The sequence below is a fragment of the Tenrec ecaudatus genome, chromosome 12 (assembly GCF_050624435.1).
Source record: "Tenrec ecaudatus isolate mTenEca1 chromosome 12, mTenEca1.hap1, whole genome shotgun sequence".
NCBI lineage: Eukaryota > Metazoa > Chordata > Mammalia > Afrosoricida > Tenrecidae > Tenrec > Tenrec ecaudatus.
This window is the reverse complement of record NC_134541.1, coordinates 139,309,068-139,329,820: the sequence shown is the minus strand read 5'-3', so window position 1 is coordinate 139,329,820 and position 20,753 is coordinate 139,309,068. Positions and strand designations below refer to the sequence as shown.

At 53.0% G+C, this 20,753-nt stretch overlaps 1 protein-coding gene across 1 annotated transcript in view; it reads left to right on the top strand.

The window, feature by feature from the left end:
* Nucleotides 1-20,753, top strand: part of SDK1 (sidekick cell adhesion molecule 1) — a 504,911-nt gene that overhangs the window by 180,056 nt on the left and 304,102 nt on the right. The window contains exon 5 of the mRNA XM_075528195.1: nt 6,126-6,259. Within this exon, the coding sequence (XP_075384310.1) occupies nt 6,126-6,259 (134 nt within the window). The remainder of the gene's footprint in view (nt 1-6,125; nt 6,260-20,753) is intronic.

Below are 20,753 nucleotides of genomic sequence, written 5' to 3'. Positions count from 1 at the left end.
CTATGTGTGTGTAGCTGGCTCTTTGTGTACGTGTGTGTCCATCTGTGTCTATGTGCGTGCATGGCTGTGTCTGTCTTTCGGTACATGTGTGTATCTGGGTCTGGGTGTGTGTGTGTATGGGGGTGTGTGTTTTGGGAGCCCTGGTGGCCTTATGAAGACATATTTACCCCCAGTGGGAGTCTGCTGTTGGAGTCTCTAGCTTGGGGATGGCTGTAACAGGACGGGGATGCTGTCCGTCTCTAGCTCGGGGGTGGCTGTAACAGGACGGGGATGCTGTCTGTCTCTAGCTTGGGGGTGGCTGTAACAGGACGGGGATGCTGTCCATCTCTAGCTCGGGGGTTGCTGTAACAGGACGGGGATGCTGTCTGTCTCTAGCTTGGGGGTGGCTGTAACAGGACTACCATACAGGGTGCTCATCCATCCAGACAGACATGCATTTCCTCACCGTTTGTTGCTGTCCTTCGGTGGCATGGAGTCCCTTCTGACCCCTTGTGATGCCCGCGCAAAGCAGCAGGAAGCGCCGTTGGCCCTGCGCCGTGCTCACCATCATTGCCACATCTGAGCCCAGGGTCGCAGCCACGGTGCCCGTCACCCATTGAGGGCCTCCCTCTTCCTCCCGACTTTTGTTTTACCAAGCACCCCAGGGCGGGTCCCTCCTGGTCACCATCCTTGCCTCAGACACATTCTGGCTGTTCTGCTTCCAGGACAGCTTGGGCATCACTTTCTCCAGACCCACCGTCACAGCAAGGTGGTCGGAGTAAGGACTACGTGGTGGGCGTCCACCCAACCTCACAACCTCCTGCATGTGCCCTGCTGTAAGCACAGGTCCCGAGAGAGAGTCAGGGAGCTGACTTCCTCCTCGTGACCCTGCCTCAGCTTGACTTGTCAAACTTGACCTCCTCATTGTCTTTCTCAACAAGCATCCCACCCTTGGGTTTCTGAGGGGTCTACCGCAGTCCTAGAGGCAGCGGTCATCTGGACTGACCTCCAGGAGTACAATGAAATCCTCCCTAGATCAGAGCCCTTCCCTTCCAGCTAACTCATCAACACGGGTCCCAAGCCAATGCCTCGTCTTCTTAAACCCGAAGCGAATCACTAGTGAGGAGAAGGGTGGGTACTTGAGTGTCTGGTGGTGTAGATGTGCCGGGGGCTGGGACTGGCTGGGGGGCCAGGGGTCAGGAGGCACATGGGACAGCCCCGCACTGCCTCTGAAGCAGGCCTCCCCTCGGAGCCAGTGCAGCACATGGCAGAATTCTAAATGCATTACTGTTTTTCAATCAATCGTGCTCTATTTTGATTTTAAAAGGCTCATTGCCTGGGGGAACCGGGGCAGGGAGGGCGATGAGGGCTATTGTATTGATTGTGATTGATAATATCACGCAACAAAGACCCGTGTGGATTTTGGAGGGGAACTAAGTGTGTGCCGTCAGCTTTCACCCCATCTCAATCCAGTATTCAAAACTCTCGCTCCCTGCTGTCGACTCAGTGCTGCTGACTCACAGTGAGCCCCGGGGGACCCAGTGGGACTTTGGGTTTCTGAGACTGTCACTCTTTATGGGGGCAGACAGCCTCACCTTTACCCCATGGAGTGGTGGGTGGCTTAGAACTGATGACCTTGAGGTTAGCAGCCCAACACACAATCCACTACACTGCCAAGTCTCCCTGGAGCTGTAACTCTAAATCAGTGGTTCTCAACCTTCCTAATGCCGTGACCCTTTCATACAGTTCCGCATCTTGTGGTGGCCCCAACTGTAAAATTATTTTCATTACTACTTCATAACTGTCATTTTGCTACTGTTATGAATCAATGTAAATATCTGATATGCAGTATGTATTTTCATTGTGACAAATTGAACATGATTAAGACATAGTGATGAATCACAAAACAATATGTCATTATATATTGTGAAATATTTATTTCTAATGACAAAGAAATGAATTTTTGTGGGTACTCGTATGTGGGCATATCTGCATGTGGGCAGACCCGCCTGGAGATGGATAGAGAAGCGGTGTCTCGATTCCTAAGACCATCGGAAATATGTGTTTTCCTATGGTCTTAGGTGACCCCTGTGAAGGGGTTGTTCCACCTCCACAGGGGTCACGACCCACAGGTTGAGAACTGCTGCTCTAAATCAGTGTCACCGAGTCCGTTCAAAGCCAAGCGACCCTCTGGGACAGAGTAGAATTGTAGCAGAAACCGGGTTTGCAAGACTGTCAATCTTTGCCGGAGTAGAAATCCTCTCTTTCTCCTGCAGAGCGGCTGGTGGTTCTGAACTCCTGACCTTGCAGTTCATAGCCCATCATAGAAACCATTACCCCAGCTGATAAAATGTTCACAGAGGCAATCCAGTTTTAAAGAATCCATTTCCGTCCTTGGCTTTCTCGGTTTGGAAGGCTCGGGTAGGAAAGAGAGTAAGAAGGTGTTGAGGGCGGTGTGCGCCCAGATTCCCTTTCCTTCTTCCATGTTTTGGCGTTTTTCCTCTTCCTTTTGGCAGCAGACAGGCTTTTCTTCTTGAACTCTGACATAAGCTCGGGAAGAAATTAAAACCTCGGGTGGGGGAAGCATCAGCTTGCAAGTAGAAATTATAACAGATGTAATCTTTAGTATCCATCCTTTATTTGATTTTTTAATTTCCAATGCTCTTGAAACAATATCATAAATAATAGAGCGAAGGAATGGACATTTTAAAGAATAGTTCTGGGAAATAATAGGTATCCGTGAAATAATTATGGCCAAAATCAGCTGTTCAAGGGGAAAAAAGCTAATGATCTATGCAGGTTCTGAAATCATACTATTAAACACCCAACTCCGAGTGTAGTAAATATTCACATTTAATTTTAGGTGCCCGGTCACATCTAGTCAAGTAAAATGGAACCATTTCCATCGTTCTATAAAGAAATCCATAAAAGAGTCATAAATAATTACAGTACAACTCATTCTTTTATGAGACTCAAATGGAAAACTTCCTAATAGGGGCATTTTTATTAATGAGAAATGAGGTCAATTAGTCATGAGACTTGTACCATCTACCCTCCAGAGACCCTGCTTTCGCAGAACGTCTGAAGATAGTGTTACGAAAATGTAGACCATCAAGAAGCGTGTGTGGAGAAGCCACAGACCCCGCTCCCAGCAGGCAGCGGGAAAGCAGAGAGATCACTCTGCGGACCTGCTCCTTGGCATGTTTGCAGTGATGTCAGCAGACTAGAGATCCTGGCTCCCTAAACCGGGACGGGCTGTCATGACGTGGGATTAGGACACAAGCACATACAGCGATTCCTCCGAGCCCACAGCTTTGAGGGTGACACCGCCCCGCTCTCTCAGTGCTGTGCTTGGAAATAACAACATGATGACATGGCAGTGTCCCCAACCCCTCCTTTCCCTCAGTTTCCATTTGCTTTCCAGAGAAGTGTTTACCACGTGTGTGTGTGTGTGTGTTTCTTGTAACCAATTCCCCCTTCTCGTATCTTTAAATAAAAACCAGACTTACTGGCATCGAGTCGATAGCAACTCACAGTGACCTTACAGTATAGGGTGGCACTGTCCCTGTGAGTTTCCAAGACTGCCCCTACTTATGGGAGTAGAAAGCCCCGTCTGTCCCCCACGGAGTAGCTGGTGGTTTTGAACTGCCAACCTTGCATGTCTCAGCCCAACTCGTACCCCCTACGCCACCAGAGCTCCTCGAGCAGGACTCTTTAAGCGGGACTGCAAAGAGAACACAGAATTATAACATGCACGACGATGCCAGGGCCCCCATCCCAATTAAATGTCACTTCATCCTTCTCCTTTCAAGCAAATATCCATCCGGCCGCCATCTCGGAGTGTAGAACATGACTCACCTGCTGTCTGTGAGAAGACTTACTCACCTCTGGTGTGAAAATGCTCTGAATTGTCTTGGTCACCTGGTGTTGCTATAGCCGAAATACCAAAAGGGGTGGGCTTCCACAAACAGAAATGTATTCTCTCACAGTTTGTTAGGTACACCGAGTCAGAAGCTGCTCGGAGCGACCCCATGTGCAACAGGGTGAAACGCGGCCAGCCCTGCACCGTCTCACAGTTGTTCTTATGTGTGAGCCCATTGTCGCCACTGCGTCACCCCATCTTGCTGAAGGGCCTCCTCTTTTTCACCGCCCTTCTACATTGCCAAGCGTGACGCCTTTCTCCAGGGACCGGTCTCTCCTGACCACATCTCCAAAGAACGAGATGAGTCTCGCACACTCACTGTACTGCACCAGGAGAGATTTGTTGGCTCATGGGGCAGCGCGTGATCCTGTCAACATCCTTGGCCAATGTTCTCATTCAAATGTGTCGATCCTTCCTCCGTCTGCCTTATTCATGGTGCAACCTTCCCGTGCAAACGAGGCCACTGAAAACACCAGGCTTGGGTCCGGAGCACCGTATCCTCGAAGGGCCATGCGTGCTCCTCAGCACCTGCCTTGTGTAGCAGATGCACCCCATGCATGCCTCGCAGGATGGCTTGACTGCTGCTTCCACGAGCACCGATTGTGAGGCCAGCAGTCGGGAGGCTGAGCGTCTACTATCAGAGGGCCTGTCCTCCAGGAAGGCTTCCTCTCTCTGGGGCTCCTGGTTCCGGGAGGTTCCCATCACATGGGACCCCGCTCCAAAGGGTGAGATTCTCTTCCGACTCTTCGTTCTTCATGGTAGCCCATTCCTCTCACCTGCTTCCTCTTCTGACCTTTTGAAAAATAAAAGGTGGTGCCAGCCACACCCCCGGGAACCCCCCCTTTCACCCCTCAGGGCTGTGACTTGAGTAAAGGCATTGCATCCCTCCCTAACCCCCTCACAGCAGATTCAAGGCTGATCCCATCAGATCCCACCGTGGAGGCTGATTACATCATTGCACAGCTGCCACGTGGGATCGTTCTAACTGCCAGGTCGCCAAGGACCCTGACCCTGCCAAATGGATGCATACCTGTGAGGGGCCACAGTGCAATCCATGACGGGTACTGTGGGCAGCCAGTGTACCTTCTCTGAACCTGGGTCTGGTCCTCTCCACACAACCAACACCAACTCCCTGCCATCGAGTCAGTGCAGACCCACAGTGCCCCTGCTGTGGGATTCTGAGACTGTAACTGCTGACGGCACTAGAAGGCCACGTCTCTCACTAAGAAAGAAGAGCTGGAGAGAATCCCATCCTGTGGATCCCAGGTTCCCTGTGATGGGAAAGTCCTAGAACCAGGAGTCACGGAGAGAGGAGCAACTGGTAGTTTTGAACTGCTGACCATTCAGATTGCAGCCCAACGCCTAACCACGACTCCACAAGGGGTCCTTGTTGCCTCTGAAGAGAGCTTGTATTTGAGATCTTTTGTTGCTGTTATTGCTGCCCAGTCACTTCCAGCTCATGGTGACCCCTGCCGGGTCCTGCGCCATGCTCACCATCCCGTGTGTTTGTGCCCCTCCCCCCACCCCCCGTGGCAGACACCCTTGTGGCACTAGGAGTGCGATGTAAGAGAAGAACCTTCTGGAAGACAGTTCCATATTTATGCAGGGGAGCTCCAAGGGCGTGGGGGGTGCCTGCGTGAGGACCCCCTATCTTGGGGTCACTGACGAAGGGAGGAGGCCGGCAAGGTCCTCGGTGGACAATCTCCTTCTCTCTGCTGGTCTGAAGTGGGCAAAGTGGAGGCTGTAAGGGGGCGGCCAAAGGTGGAGAAATCTACCGCAGTAGATTCATTGCCCCCCACACCCTGCCAGCCCCAGCAAAGGTTTGGTGTCTGAGCCCTCTGGCTGAAGGAACAGTGATCCTGGTGTAACCAAAGCACCCTCCTGGGTGGATGTGGGACAAGGGACAGTTTTTCTGGGAGGTCTTGCCACTTGTCTCATAGGAATCCCCAGAGGAGATGGGTTTTAACCAACTCCAAGTACAAATTCTCCAAGCATCGTCTTCCTCACCACCAGGAGGGGTCGGTGCGGGTACCGATGGGGCCGTTTCAATGCGGCCAGCCGTGGCCCCACCACCGCCATCGTCTGAAGTTCCGCTCAGGCGTTAATCCGTCCTTCTCGTGTGTTTCTTGCTAAACTCTCCCCTCTCTCTTAGAGCCGAGGGCACGACTCTACAGACAGTGCGAGTCCGCAACCAATCTGACGCACCCTCTGCTTGTCCCCACAGAGCCATCACTCTGGAGAACCAGCTGGTGATCCTGTCCACGGGGCCGGGTGACGCCGGCTCGTACTATGTCCAGGCGGTCAACGAGAGGAGCGGGGAGAACAAGACGAGCCCGTTCACCCACCTGAGCGTGGCCAGTGAGTACTGATACTGAGCGTCCGCGCGCTTGCACGGAAAGCAAGGGCATCGGCGGAATGCCTGGTTGCAACCTGGTGGGACGTCTCACCTGTCTGTGGGCAGAGGCATGTGTGAGCAGAGTTTGGGGATGTAGCTTTCTTGGACATGATTTGCGGAAAACATGGATGCGACTCGATATTTCTGGATGCAAGGTTGTGTTTGTTGTGGGGATTGGGTAAAAACCACTTTGTGCCGAATACTATCAATATGTGTCCTTTTTTAATAATCATTTTACTGGCGGCCCTTACAGCTCTGATAACAATCCATACATGAATTATATGAAGTGCATTTGAACCTGTGTTGCCATCATCATTTCCAGAACATCGTATCACTGTGTATCAGTGGCAACCAAAAAGAAATGCTGAAATGTTTCGGCTCATGAGGCTTGGTGTGCATGCGTCCAGTTTGTGCTACTTTTGTCTAGTAGCGGAGGCCTCGCGGAAAGACGCCGGCGCAGCAGGTTGTGTTGGCGTCTCTGTTGTGGTTGCCTGGCTGGTGGAGGAAGAGGCGACAGCCATGGCAGTCCAGGGCCGTTCCGTTTGCTGATGTGGCATTGAACTGCTTGACCGTGGAGGAGCCTGTGGTTCTGCGGATGTTTACACCTGTTGACCACTGTGTGGCCTGGGCAGTCTTGGGGACAGTGCCATGGATAGTCACGGGAGGCTGGCGAGCCAGCTCTTGGGCCATATTCTTTCAGCACCCCCTGGCCTCAGTCCAGAACCCAAAGGAGACGTGAGCAGGACTTAACCAGGTCTCCCCACCCCCAAGTGAATACCAGGAATGGAAATTGTATTATGAGATAGTTGGTGGGGACTCTCCGGGAGCTTTCACCGCCAGTGCCCGTGTCTTCTGTCTGGTCGGAAAGCCCCAGGCTACAGTAGAAACGGCAGATTAAGAGCAGGTCTGAGGGGTGGGATTCTGAGTCAGCCATGGGGATATTGGCATTGGTCTGTTGTGGGGCTTGGGGGAGGGAGTGCGGTGGGCACTCATACAGGGGTAGAAAGCCTCATCTCTATCCTGGTTAATGTGATGCTCAGTAACCTCACGGGGTGATAACTCGCAGAGGTACGTTTCTATCCTGCAAAGGCCAGTGGAAAACGCAAGCCGGCACAATGAATTTACACCCCGCCAAGGAACGTGGCGCGTGGCTTTGGGTAATTGGAGAACCGCGCCAAATGGGTTTTCGATCATTTCACTTTCTCTTCCAACCAGACACGTGATTGGAAGCTGCTCATAAATATTATAATCGTCCACCTTGCACCGGCACCCCTCACTCTCCCCAGCTTTGCATTGGCACCTGGCAGGACGTGTAAATGGTGATGGAAGGAGGCTGGTGGAAGCTGTGTATTTCAAATATGAGGAGAAAGCCTGTGCTTTATCCTCTTATAGATTCTTGACTTTCTGCTAGTGCCAGGTAGAATGTTAAATATATATATCGGGCGGCTGAGAGAATGGCCTTATTCTAATCCGTGGGCGAGCCTTACTGTTGACATGCTGGATTTAGCGGAATGTTAAATGGCGCCCAATTAGGCATTGCTCCAGAGGAGCGAAACTCTTGATCATTCTGCAGACAGCTCCCAGTATCCTGTGTGCCCCCGCGCACCCCGCCCCCTCCGCCCCGGGCCCTGGCTGTGGCTCTGAGCAGACCTAACCCCAGCGTCCTGGGAGGTACAGGAAGGGCCTGCCACCCCACGGCTTCCTGTGAGATTAGATACTTGTACGTGCTTCTACCCAGAGTCTGGACTACAGCACCTACCTAGCTTCCTTCCCTCCCTCCTTCCCTCCCTCCCTCCCTCCCTCCCTCCCTCCCTCCCTCCCTCCCTCCCTTCTCATCCCTTCTGCCCACTCTCTGTCTCTGCCCTTCCTCCCTTCTCTACCTCTTCCTCCTCCCTCCCTCCCTCCCTCCATCCTTTCTATCTTTTCTTTCCAAAGTACAATTCATCAAAAACGCACCAGCCAAGATGGCTGGGCAGGTGTGGGGCCGTGCCAGCCTGCCTTTCTGCAGCGTGAAGAGAATGCCACTGTCCGCTAGCCTCTGACAAGGGCAGTGCGTCCCTCACTTCAGGGGCACTGACGTTGGGGATGTCCGTGTAGGGCTCCTACTGGGACGGGGCGCCCTGGAGGCTAAGCTCTCACAGGGTTGTCCTGTAACTCATTTAAACTTGGAGCCTGCCGGACGGTCCTGCCTCTGGTCTCTAGTTGTAGGAATAAATGGATCCTCCTGGGTGGACAGAGAGGGTGTGCGTGGACTGACCGCAGGGCTAGACTGTGAAGGAGTCACCGCGCACTGTCCCCCCGCAACAAGGACCTCACTCACTGCCCTCGAGTTGATGCCGGCACACCTGCCCCCAGGGGCTCTGAGGCTGTGATTCCGTCCGTACAGGGGTAGAAAGCCTCATCTCTCTGCTTCGGGGGGTGGGGAGGCTTGTGGTTTTGATCTACTGACCTGGCCCAATGCTTTACTCACCCCTCCTCCAGGGCTCCTTTTGGGGGGACCCACAGGTTTGTCCCAACAACTGTGTTCTTGGGAGTCCATAGAACCACCATGATGTGTAGCCCGGAGCCCTGGTGGCACAGTGGATTAAGTGCTGGGCTGCTAACTGCAAGGTCAGAGGTTTGAAACCACCAGCCGCTCCTTGGGAGAAAGAATGGATTTTCAACTCCTGTCAAGAGTTACTGTCTCAGAAACCCACAGAGGCGAGTCTCCCCTGTCCTGCACAGTTGCTCCGAGTCGGCATCTCTGGATGTAGGTGAGAGAGTGAACGCGCAGAAAAGGACGCCAGGAGTCTCTCTCTCTCTCTCTCCATCTTTCCATCTCTCCATCTCTCCCTGGAACCTCATCACTGTGATTGGGGTGAAGGGGAACAGGTTGAATGGCTCTCCGTTCAGCAGCACCGATGCATTCTGTTTTATGCCACCGACGATTCTCCCCACAGCGTCCCGATCTCTTCCGGCATCCTCCCTCTGTTTCCCATTGCCCCCCCCCCCCATCTTTCTCTCTTGCTCCTTCTGCCTTCTGAGCTGCCTGTGGGGTGTCCCGCAGGGTGACTGTCTCATGGTCTCCTTCTAGACCAGGCTGTGGTTCAGTTGTAAGTTCAGCCACCTGGTGACACAGGACCGCCCTACTGTTGGGCCTCTCGGGGCCCAGCAGTCTTCCCTAGACCAGTAAGCCTGGCATGCTGACGAGGGCGCAGTGTGTTTACCAATGCAGTCAAGCGATCAAGAGTGGGCATTCAGCTCGGGACGAGGACCACCATTGTCTCCTGCATGTTGGGCCGAAGCCTGCCTTGCTCTGTCTGCCCTCCTCACGTGTCGTGCTGGCCAGTGGCCGGAGGAGAGAACCGGAGGGCGGCCCTGCACGGCTCTCGGTGTCTCATCAAGCAGAGAAGACTTCCAGCCATGGCACCTCCTGCTCACAGCAGCACTTTGAAGCTGGCCCGTGACGGGAGTCCGGCAGATGTGAAGGACATAGGTGGGCCCGAGGAAGCGGCGGGCATGAATGTTTCATGAACGGCTCCCGCAGGTTATGTGCAGGAGAAATTGAAGAGGCTGAACCGGCGCCCCAGTCGAGGATTCTGTTCTGAGCTCACCACCAGGCCTGTCAGAGGGCTCTGGACTCTAAAGCTTTACCCAGGGGCTGGGGCTTCCTAGAACCAGAGTTTCTTCTTTAAAAACAAAGCAGACGGACAGGGTGCTGGGCAGTGAGTAGACTTGAGGGAGAGGGGCAGCCAGGCAGTGAGCGTTGTTGGCATGCCCTGTCCACCCTGCCTGCACCTTGTCTTCTCCCCTGACCCAGTGCTCACAGCGGCGGTCCCGTGAGGAGCTCCTGTGCCCGTGATGCAAACACAAGTGTCTGCCCTGCCCCTGGCTGGCTTGCCTGTTGGGGTCCCAGCCCCCTCCCGCCCTCCCCCACCGACAGCCTATCCCCCTTTTTTCTTCATTCACACGTCTTTCATTTTCCCCGTTTCCTCTTCAAGCCACATTTGCAGGTGGGATCTCATTCCCACTCATCTGCACAGCCTCTCCTGGAGGCTGCAAACCCAGGCTTTCATTCCCAAGCACTTCACATTGTCTTGTCCGCTGTGATGCTAATTCGGCCAAGGTGAGTGGCGGGAGTGGAATCTGGAGGGGAAGCTTGGGACCAGGACTCATAGAAAGCTGGTCTTTGTGTCCTGTAGAGGGGAAGCGGGCGCGGGCACCTTCCTGCCCCCCAATTGTTATTGTTGGGAGGCGCCATCCTGACACACCCAACCCCTAGTGACCTTATGCACAACTGAAGGAGACATTGCCCAGTCCTGCACACACACCCAGTCCTGGCAAGGGTGGAGCCCAGGGGCAGCCACTGGCTCCGTTCCTCTTCGCTTGGGGGCTTGCTCTTTTCCGCTGACCCTCAATTTGGTCAAACAGGATGCCCTTCTCCAGGATCTGGTCCCTCCGCCTAGCCCAGTGGTTCCCAACCTTCTTCATACAGTTCCTTGTGTGGTGGTGACCCCCTACCCCAACCATAAAACTATTGTCATCGCTACTTCGTAACTACAATTTTGCTACTGTGATAAATCGAGTGACCCCTGTGAGAAGATCATCCCACCCCCGGGTTAAGAACTGCTGGACTAGCAGATGACAAGTCCCTGAGATCAAGTCCCAATGCATCCTCACTCCAGGAGCCTGGAAGGTGGCCGGCCAAGTAGACTGCTTTTCCTCAAGGATTCGTGAGGCTGGCCGCCATTCCCCTTGCCCAATGGGACTCGCCCCACTTCCTCCCTGTGTTTCCCATCTCCATCCGTCCGTCCCTCCCAACTTCCATCCATAAATCAGTTGTTTCCCAAGGAAGCTGCGTCCATCACTACACCCATGTGGCCCCTCCACAGACATTCGCCGGAGATCCCTGTCTGTCTGTCAGCAGACATGTCTGTCTTCTCTGGAGATTCCTGTCTGTCTGTCGGCAGACGTGCCTGCCTGTCTGCTCTGGAGCTCCCTGTCTGTCTGTCTGCTCTGGAGGGGGCTTTATGCTCAGTGCTGTCGGAGTATCTTCTCCAGGCTTCCTCATTCGTTGTCCGGCGTTCACGTGTATCTGGGCGTCTGAAATACCAGAAGCAAATGAGAAGCGTGTTTCATGGTCATGAGTTTAGTCATGTTTACCCACATGGAGCCTCTGGGCAGCAGGGTTGATCATGGAATGAGTTGCATGTCCCTCTGCTCCCCCACTCCTGGACTCCCAGAACCGCTGATGGGCAGGCACAGATTACGGACAGGTTGGTCTGGAATGCTTAGCATGCAGGCACTCCCTCCATCAGCACCCAAGCCTTGAGCATCCAGCCCTGATCTATGCATGTTGCTGTTGCCGACTGCTGTCCAGTGGGTGCTGCCTTCCTGTGCACTGTGCCCCCGCCCCACCCCACGCTGCCCCAGACCAGACGTTCCCCATTGTACACCACCGTTGTGCGGTCTCCATGACCACAGTCAAGCTTGAGACCATGTGTGTGAGGCCGGGCTGCCTGGAGAAACTAACCCAGAGACACTCGTGTGTGAGAGAAACCTTGATATCCAAGAGCAATTGTATATTGAGAAACAGCCCAGCCCAGTCCAGATCAAGTCCCTAAGTCTGATAATAGCCCATGCGTCCAATCACAGTCCATAAATCCCTCTTCTGGCTCACGCAGCACGTGCAATGATGCCGAACACAGGATGATCACAGGCCTGTGGGTGCAAGTCTTGTGGATCCAGTGCCCAGGGAAGCATCTCAGTGCTGACGTGGCTCTCCATGTGGCCCCCCTCCCGCGCCCTGAGTGTGCCTCCTCCAAAACAGGAAGGTGAGGTAGAGAGAGTGTGGTCCCCTCTGGGGAGAAAGAGAGGAATTTCCCAGAATCCTCCTGAGAAGGCCATGCCCACAGGGAAGCATCCTGAGGCCTGGCCTATCCCCATACCAAGGAGGCTTCTTTCTAAGGGCAGTGTCATCCATCCAGCCTCTGCCTGTGGGGATCCACCATCAACAGTTCAACCCCCCCTGCTGCTCCTCAGAGAGAAGATGAGACTGGCCACTTCTCTAGAGATGTGAAGGGTCAGTGGGGGCCGGAAGGGACTCGATGGCAGTGGGTTTGGTGTGATATTGGAACCAAGACTCGTCTCTTCTGACTGGTAAATTACTGTGGGGGGTTGAGTGAGGTGAAAGAACTGAGCTGTACTCGGGGTTGGCTGGGTCGCGGGGGAGGCTCAAAAATGAGTCTTTCCCCAGAGACTCCATGAAGCTCCTGTGTATTTTGGTGAGGAATCCTGGTAACACAGTGGGTTTGGCGCTGGACTGCCTGCATGTGGGAACCGCCCACCACTGGATGGGTCCTAAGGTACAGTTGTGTAATTGAAGGGAAGCAATAAACAGACAGAAGGTTTGGGGTGCTCACCTCCTCCATGTAGCTCTGTCTGAGAAGGAGAGAGAGCGAATGTATTCTTTCACCACCTTACATAGTATGCGGGCATGCAAGCCGCCCCCCACTATCCTTCCCCACCAACCACAGACACCTACCTACATAAGAAGGCGGGCAGTATCTTGAACCCAGAGGTCCCTGAGATCATTGACGGCCTAACCTACCAGGTAGAGGGCAGTGAGTGTCCCCTGAGCAGCACGTCTGCTCCCATGGAAACCTGCCGCAGATCGTAATCAGCATGCACTTGTGAGTGGTATCCGGAAAGTGGCACTATGTGGGAGGAGGCTGTGGGTGGTTGTGAATTAGGAGAGTGGGACCGGGACTCTTAGCCAACTCACAAATGTGAAGGCTCCCAGGCTTCCTCGATCATGAGCATAGAGAATTTGTCCCCAAACACTCTCTTCTAGTCCTCAGTTTCCCACCTGCAAGGCCAGCACTTTGAAAATACCAGCGGATCCGTGGGAGACAGATAAGGCTTCCTGCCCCTGGAAAGACTGACAGTCTCGGGGACCACAGGGATGCCCCTGACCCGTCCTACAGGGTCACCGTGAGTCAGAATCGACTTGGTGGCAGTGAGACGTTTGGCTTGGGTTTTTTATTTCTGTACCCAAATTCTCTTCTTTCTCATCCACTTAAAAATGACAACATTTACTTTTATATTTGTAATGTAATTTTGCATTTACATTTGAGTAATGGCAACATTGCTCAAATGTTATCTTTTGAGTGACCTTTGAGCATATTGGCTTTCCAGTCAAGGATGCGTCCATCCTTTGACAGTGACCCTGGTGGCCAGCCCCACAAGGCATCCGGACTCCCCACTCCTCCCTGTGCGCCCCATTTCCATTCCTCCTTCTTTCCTACCCCATCCTGCCTTCCTCCCATCAACATGTTTTCTAAGAATGGAACTTGGTGGTGAGCATACATGCAACAGTGCCATGTGCCACACAGCAGTCATACGTGTCACACAGAAAAGCGCCATCAGAAGTCGAGTGAGCCCTGCTCATCCCCTTCCCTGAGGGATGCATTTCTAGTGATTGTTTTCATGTCTGCTCTCAGGCGGCTAACTGCAAGTTCAGCAGTTCGAAACCACCAGCTGCCCCTCAGGAGATTGCCCGGGCTTTCTGCTCCCGCACAGAGTGACCGTCTCAGAAAGGGACGGGAGCAGTTCTCCTCCGTCCTCCAGGGTCACTGTGAGTCAGTATGGACTCGATGGCCTTGGTGAACTTCAATTTTGGTTTATTCATCTAAATTGGTGATGCACTGATTCAGTTTGATTAATTGAGTGCTAATAGTAATTGGAGCAATAACCTAATCGAAGAGAAAAATCCTTTTTGTAATCATTTTATTGGGGCTCATACAACTCTTATCATAATCCCTGCATGCATCCACTGTGTCAAGCACATTTGTACATTTGTTGCCATCATCATTCTCAAAACATTTGCTTTCTACTTGAGCCCTTGGTATCGGCTCATTTCCCCCCTCCCTCCCACACCCTCCCTCTCACAAACCCTTGATAATGTATAAATTATTAGTATTTTGTTATGTTTTACACTGTCTGATGTCTCCCTTCACCGACTTTTCTGTTGTCCATCCCCTAGGGAGGGGGTTATATGTAGATCATTGTGATTGGTTCCGCCTTTCTACCCCACCTTCCCCTTACCCTCCCAGTATCTCTACTCTCATTGGTCCTGAGGGGTTAACCTGTCCTAGATTCCCTGTGTTTCCTGTTCATATCTGTACCAATGTACATCCTCTGATCTAGCTGGATTTTTAAGGTAGAATTGGGATCATGATATTGGGGGATGGGGGAAGCATTTAGGAACTAGAGGAATGTTATGTGTTTCATCGTTGCTATATCACAGCCTGACTGGCTCTTCTCTTCCCCAAGACCCTTCTGTAAGGGGATGTCCTGTAGCCTACAAATGGGCTTTGGGTCTCCACTCCTCACTCCCTCCCTCATTCACAATGATAAGATTTTTTGTTCTGATGATGCCTGATACCTGATCCCTTTGACACCTTGTGATCGCACAGGCTGGTGTGCTTCTTCCATGTGGGCTTTGTTGCTTCTGAGCTAGATGGTCGCTTGTTTACCTTCAAGCCTTTAAGACCCCAGGTGCTATATCTTTTGATAGCCGGGCACCATCAGCTTTCTTCACCACATCTGCTTATGCACCCTCTTAGACTTCATCAATTGTGTTGGCAGGGTGAGCGTCACAGAATGCCAGATTGTTAGAACAAAGTGTTCTTGCATTGAGGGAGTACTTGAGTGGAGGCCCACTCCACTGGATGGCTCTGGGTTTGGTGTCCAGAATGGAATGGCAGGAGCTGGAGGTGTCGAGACACACTTTGGGAGTAGAGTGTACCCATGAGAGGGCAGCCCAAAGAGATGGTGGATCCTCGAGGGAAGTAGCTGCCCTCGGGTCAGTAGGTCAGGTCCGCCTTCCTGCTGGAGGGTCCTTGAGTAGCGAGTCTTCTCCCCAAGGGCCTCAGAGGATCCAGCCTTCTCTACGTAGACAAGGTCCAACTGGACGCCATGCCGCAGCCCTGTGTGCACTCGCCCAAGTGTGGAACCCCATGCCCATTAACAGACGACTGCGTACACCCAGACAGGTGCTCCACATCAAGGGGGGGTGAAGGAGGGACTAAGGAGGAATGACGTCAGTTTCCACCGCTGGTACGTCATGGGTGCACCCGGAGAACTTCACGCTGAGCAAATCAAGTCGGTCCCTAAAGGACCCACAGTGCACGTTCTCACTCTTCAGGAACAAGCACTGACTCAGACACTGAAGATGATCAGTGTGACTGGGCACAGGGTGGGATCTCTGGTAGTGCAGTGGGCTATGCATGGAGCTAGCGACCGCAAGGTCAGTGGTTCGAACCCACCAGCGGCGCTACAGGAGGAAGACGAGGCTGTCTCCTGCAGAGTGACCGGTCTCCAAAGCCCACAGAGGTGTTCTACCTGAAGGGTCTGTGCCTGAGTCCAAATGGCAGCGAGGCTTCGGAGTCGGAGTTAGGAATGGGAGGGAGGGGAAAGGGGGCTTTCCGTTCAGGGAACACCATGCTCCTGTCTATGGAGGTGGGGTGACAGGGGAAGGATCCGGATAATGGAATCAACACCACTGAAGGGCTCGTGCCAGCAGCGGGGTTTGCGATGTTGGGGAGGTGTAGGCGATTCTGCTGCACGAGACCTGCTTGGCATCTTGAGAAGCACGGGTGTTCCGTTGAGGAGGAAGGTGCGTCTGGCCCAAGCCACGCCTGTGCCTGTGACGTGGACACTGAGGAAGGAAGACTGAAGGGTGCCTGTAGCATTTGAATGACGGTGCTGGGGAAGGATCGCGACAGCAGGTTTGCTTGGCGCTGTGAGACTCGGCGTGCTAAAAGGACAGGCCTGTCTGTCTTGGCGGAAAGACAGCCCCAGTGCGCCTTGGAGGCCAGGATGGCACGACCCCATCTCACACGCTTTGCCCATGCTGTCGAGGGGGAGCAGTCCTGGAGCAGGACATCATGCTTGCTAGAGGGGACCGGCGGAGAGGAAGACCCTCGAGATGAGTGGGCACAGACACAGGAAGAGTTGTGCGGATCCCGCAGGACCCTCCGGGCAGTTGTCCTTCTGTGGTGCGTAGCCAGGAGCCGTGGGTTGGAACCGACTTCAGTACAACAACCTGATTTTCATGAAAGAAGCACACATCTAACTTAAGATTTAAAACTGACTGTGTAAAGGCCACCGGAGTCCAACAGCCTGGCAGAGCCCCAGTGAGGCCCGTCTGGGTGAGGAGGCCCAGCCAACAGGAGCACAGGCTTGCAGGGGTGGTAGGAGCCGAGACTGGAGGCATCCCTTACAGAGGGGCATCACAACCATGCCCTGCGCAGTGGCCAAGGCGACTGCCATCAGCAACGCAGTCGACATCTGTCACCCTCGGTTTGAAAGATGGATAGGCCCAGTTATTTGCCCCCCAGCATCCCCAGGCAATAAGAGCAAACACTGGGGGGTGGGGGGATACTGCCCAGTGAGTGAGCTACAACCGTAGTGTAAGCCAGCACGTGAAAGACGTCACCAACCGTGCACAGCTGACCCACTGGATCCCTCCTATTCCTTTGAACCAGCCTAGCCACTGGCTCCCAACTGGACCATCAAGCGCACATGTCATGGTGAACGGGGGAGAACAGATGGAAGTTGCAGGGATCCTGCTGTACACACTCTGTTATACAGCCCTCATGCCAACAGAAGTCAAGAAATCAAGGGCAAGGGGCCATGGACACGTTTGCTGCCCAAGACCTCCTAAACCTGCTTCAAAGCACGGATGTCCCCTTGCGCCCTAAGATGTGCCTGCCCCAAGGCCGAGTGTTTTCACTTGCCTCGTTGGCATGACAACTGGGCAGTGACCAAAGAGGACTGGCGCCTTTGAATCCTGGTGCTGGTGAAAGCATTACCGTACGTCCCATGGGCTCTCCGAAGAAGGAGCAGATCTGTCTTGGAAGAAGCACAGCCAGAGTGCTCCTTAGAAGTGAGAATGGTGAGACTCCGTCTCTCATATTTGGCTGCGTTACCAGGATAGCCCAGTTCCTGGAGAAGGACTTCATGCGTGGTCAAGTAGAGGGTCAGCAGAAAGGAGGAAGGCTGGGCACGGTGGCTCTAGCCACAGTCAAATGCAGGCATGATTGTGACGGTGCCTCAGCACTGAGCGGTGTCTCCTGCTGCTGTGCCTCGGCTCGGAGAGGGGGGGTGTCGGAGGATGTGGGGAAAACCACACCCACTCCCTTCTCCCAATTATCCAAGGGTGGAATTGTTTCAGGGAACACGTCTTCGTTCAGCAGTGCTTTCCCTAATCCGAGCGTGTGCAAACTCTTCCATGAAGTGCAACTTCAATCATTTGTGCAAACCACTGCTCTCTCTGTCCTCTTGTGAAACTGATGGAGTTAGGTGATTGTATGTAGCCTTTCAGCAGAAGGGTCCTTTAATTGTGGCCATTAGGAGGGCTGGGGCTAGAGATAACCCTGATAACATTTACCTCCGTGGGAAGTGTTGGCACGCCCTACAGTAAGCGACTCGAGCAGACCAACGGCTATGGGGCTGGCACAGGAGCAGGCAAGACCGTGTTCTGTTGTGCACGTGGTTGGATTTTTCATGGTTGGATTTGTTATGTGATGGGTAGGAGTTGGGACTGACTTGAGGGCACTGAGCCCCAATCACCACCACTGCCTCCACCACCACCACCACCACCATCACCACCACCACCATCACCACCACCATCACCACAACCATCATCACCACCACCACCACCACCACCATCACCACCACCATCACCATCACCACCACCACCACCACCAGGGCAGCGAGCTCACTGTTCACCCTGTGTTCATGTGTCTGAGCTCTGCTAAGAGCCCCATGCGCGAGGTTCACCAATGGGGAGTTTAAGATGATTTCGGCGAAGCGTGTAAAAGTAACATTTCTCAGTGTGTCACACATTGAGAGTGGCCGGGTGCTTATTAAGACTTAGCTCGTGCCGTTGGTGTCTCCCTCCCTGCGCCTCGCCAATGTGGCTGTTCCATTTGTTGAAGCGTGTTGATTTCTCCGCCACTATAATTGATATGAAAAGACAGGGCATGTTTAAAGGGCTCAATGAAAGAGGGCGTGGAAGGCTGGTTTTTCCCTTGTCATCATTCTGCAGACTGGAAATGACACCAATTACACGTCTAGCCTGGGGAATCCTAAACAAACACAGGCCATCCCCAGATTAGGAACAAGACTGTTCCTCATCTTGTCCATCAGACAAGTACATACAGGTGTTGACTTAGTAGAAGAAAAGGCTCAAAGCTTTGTCAGCAATTGAAACGCTGTCTGTGTAGCAGTGGAAGGTGACTTTGAGGGAGGATTTGTTGTGAGTTGGGGCTGGATCAGTCATCACAAAGTGAAGGCAGATTTCTGTAACCTTAAAGTAGGGATTTGAAACAGCATCACCCCATCCAACATGGCAGTGCCCCACTCAAAGATGGCAGCCTTATGAAAAACTCCAAATTCACCGTCGTGGAGTTGATGCTGCCTCCTAGCTCCCCCTGTGGGTTTCTGAGACAGTTACTGTTTACGGGAGTAGAAAGCCCAGTCTTTCTCCCACGGAGCTGCTGGTGGTTTTGAACTACTGCCCATGTGGATCAGAGCCTGAGTTGTAACTCCTGCACCCCCAGGGCTGTGAAGCTCTCCACATTTCTCTTGAGCCTCCGCTTCCGAGACGCCAGCCCATAATCTCTCCATCCTGGTTGCCATGGGGAGTCACTCACATTGTCAACATGCTGGTCTGTTCCCATTAGAAACCCTGTTGGGAAAGACCAGGAGGTGGTGCTGCAGGAGCCAACGCTTCAGACCTGGGCTTGGCCAAGGGGCCTGTTGGGTCAAAGCGAGGCCACGGGACAGGATGGTGAGTATGTTTTTGTGAGAAAGAGAAATGAAAAATGTCCTCAGTAGTTAACGATACACCCCCTTTTCTGTCCCTCTCCTAACAAATCAACAAAACGAGCCCCGCCCCCAACCTTTGCACCTTCTTTGTACAGGAGAGTGAAGACGGACCTTTCCAAACACTGACCTCCAGGCTGGCCAGTTATCAGCTTTGTTGGCCTCAGTGGCCTTTTCTTCATATTTAAAATCATTTTACTGGGGGCTCGTACAACTCTTATCACAATCCATCCATCTATCTATTGTGTCAAGCACATTTGTACATTTGTTGCCCTCATCAGTCTCAGAACCTTTGCTTTCTACCTTAGCCCTTAGAATCAATGATCTTTTCATAGCTCACTGCCACCCAGTTGACTCTGACTCACAGCCACCCTATACGACTGCCTAGAACTGCCCTTGTGGGTTTCTGAGACTCATTCTTTGCGGGACAGAAAGTCTCACTGGCGAAGGCCCTGTTTCGTTGTTTGCATGGGGCTACTTTTAAGTCGGAATCAGTGTTATGCTGCCTAGCAGTATATATCGTTTTCTTTGGGGGACACCCTTAGAGAGGAGTTGACCCCTTTGGTAATAAGCTGGCCTCTGTGCTGAGGGCGGGCCACTATCCGTGATAGCTCCGAGGCCAAGTTGGCACTGTAAACATGAGAAGACTGGACCTGTCTTCTAAGTCAAGCGGAAACTCCCCCCAAAACCAAACTCTGCCATCGAGGCGGCGTGGACCCCCAAGTCACCCTGTAGGACAGGACAGAAACCCACCACCCCACCCCACCCCGGTTGGTTTCTGAAACTAATGCTTTATAGGAATAAAAAGCCCGGTCTTTCTCCCATGTCTTTTCCCTGTATCGTGTGAAAACACATCACAGTCTGTTATAATAACAGCCTTCCGTGTGTCCTGCAAGTGATATAGCCCTAAAAGCTACATGGCATCCGGTGCTTCTTTTAAAACACCCTACGAGATGAACACTGTTTCCAGTTTGCCAATGAGGCCACAAGCACATGGGGCTGGCTACCTTCGTTTCATTTCAAGACCAGGGGTGAGGGCAGATTGTGTCTGCCTCTGGGCACTCCCACCTCCCTCACTGGGCTGACTTACGCTGCCCCATTGTTGCCACTCTGGTTGCCGTGAGTCTGCGGCCCAGCCATTGGCTGCCTTTTGGGAATAGTTCACCCTCACGTTCCCTACTGTGTCATAACGTTTTACACAGGCCACTATAAAGCATGTTCTTTCCGTGACTATAGAGGGCAATTACAGATGGTGATGGGAATTGTAGATCTTTATCAGGTGCCTGAGAATGTGAAGTCCCGATTTAAAAATGCCAGGCAACGTATCTTGTAAAAACCACCATAATAATCCGTGTGGTGAGCGATCTCAACATGGCAGGTGCCAGTCCATTTTGGCTCAGCAATGCCCAGGTATCGGTCTTTATGCATTCCGTGTCATTTTTGACGGCTTCCAAGGGGCCGCGGAGAATGGGTGTCTTTGTATTCCGGTGTTGGTAAAGAATGTTGAAAGTCCCCTGGTCTGCCAGAACAAATGACCTTGTCTCGGCAAAGGTGTAGCCAGCATGCTTCTTAGAAGAGAGGGTG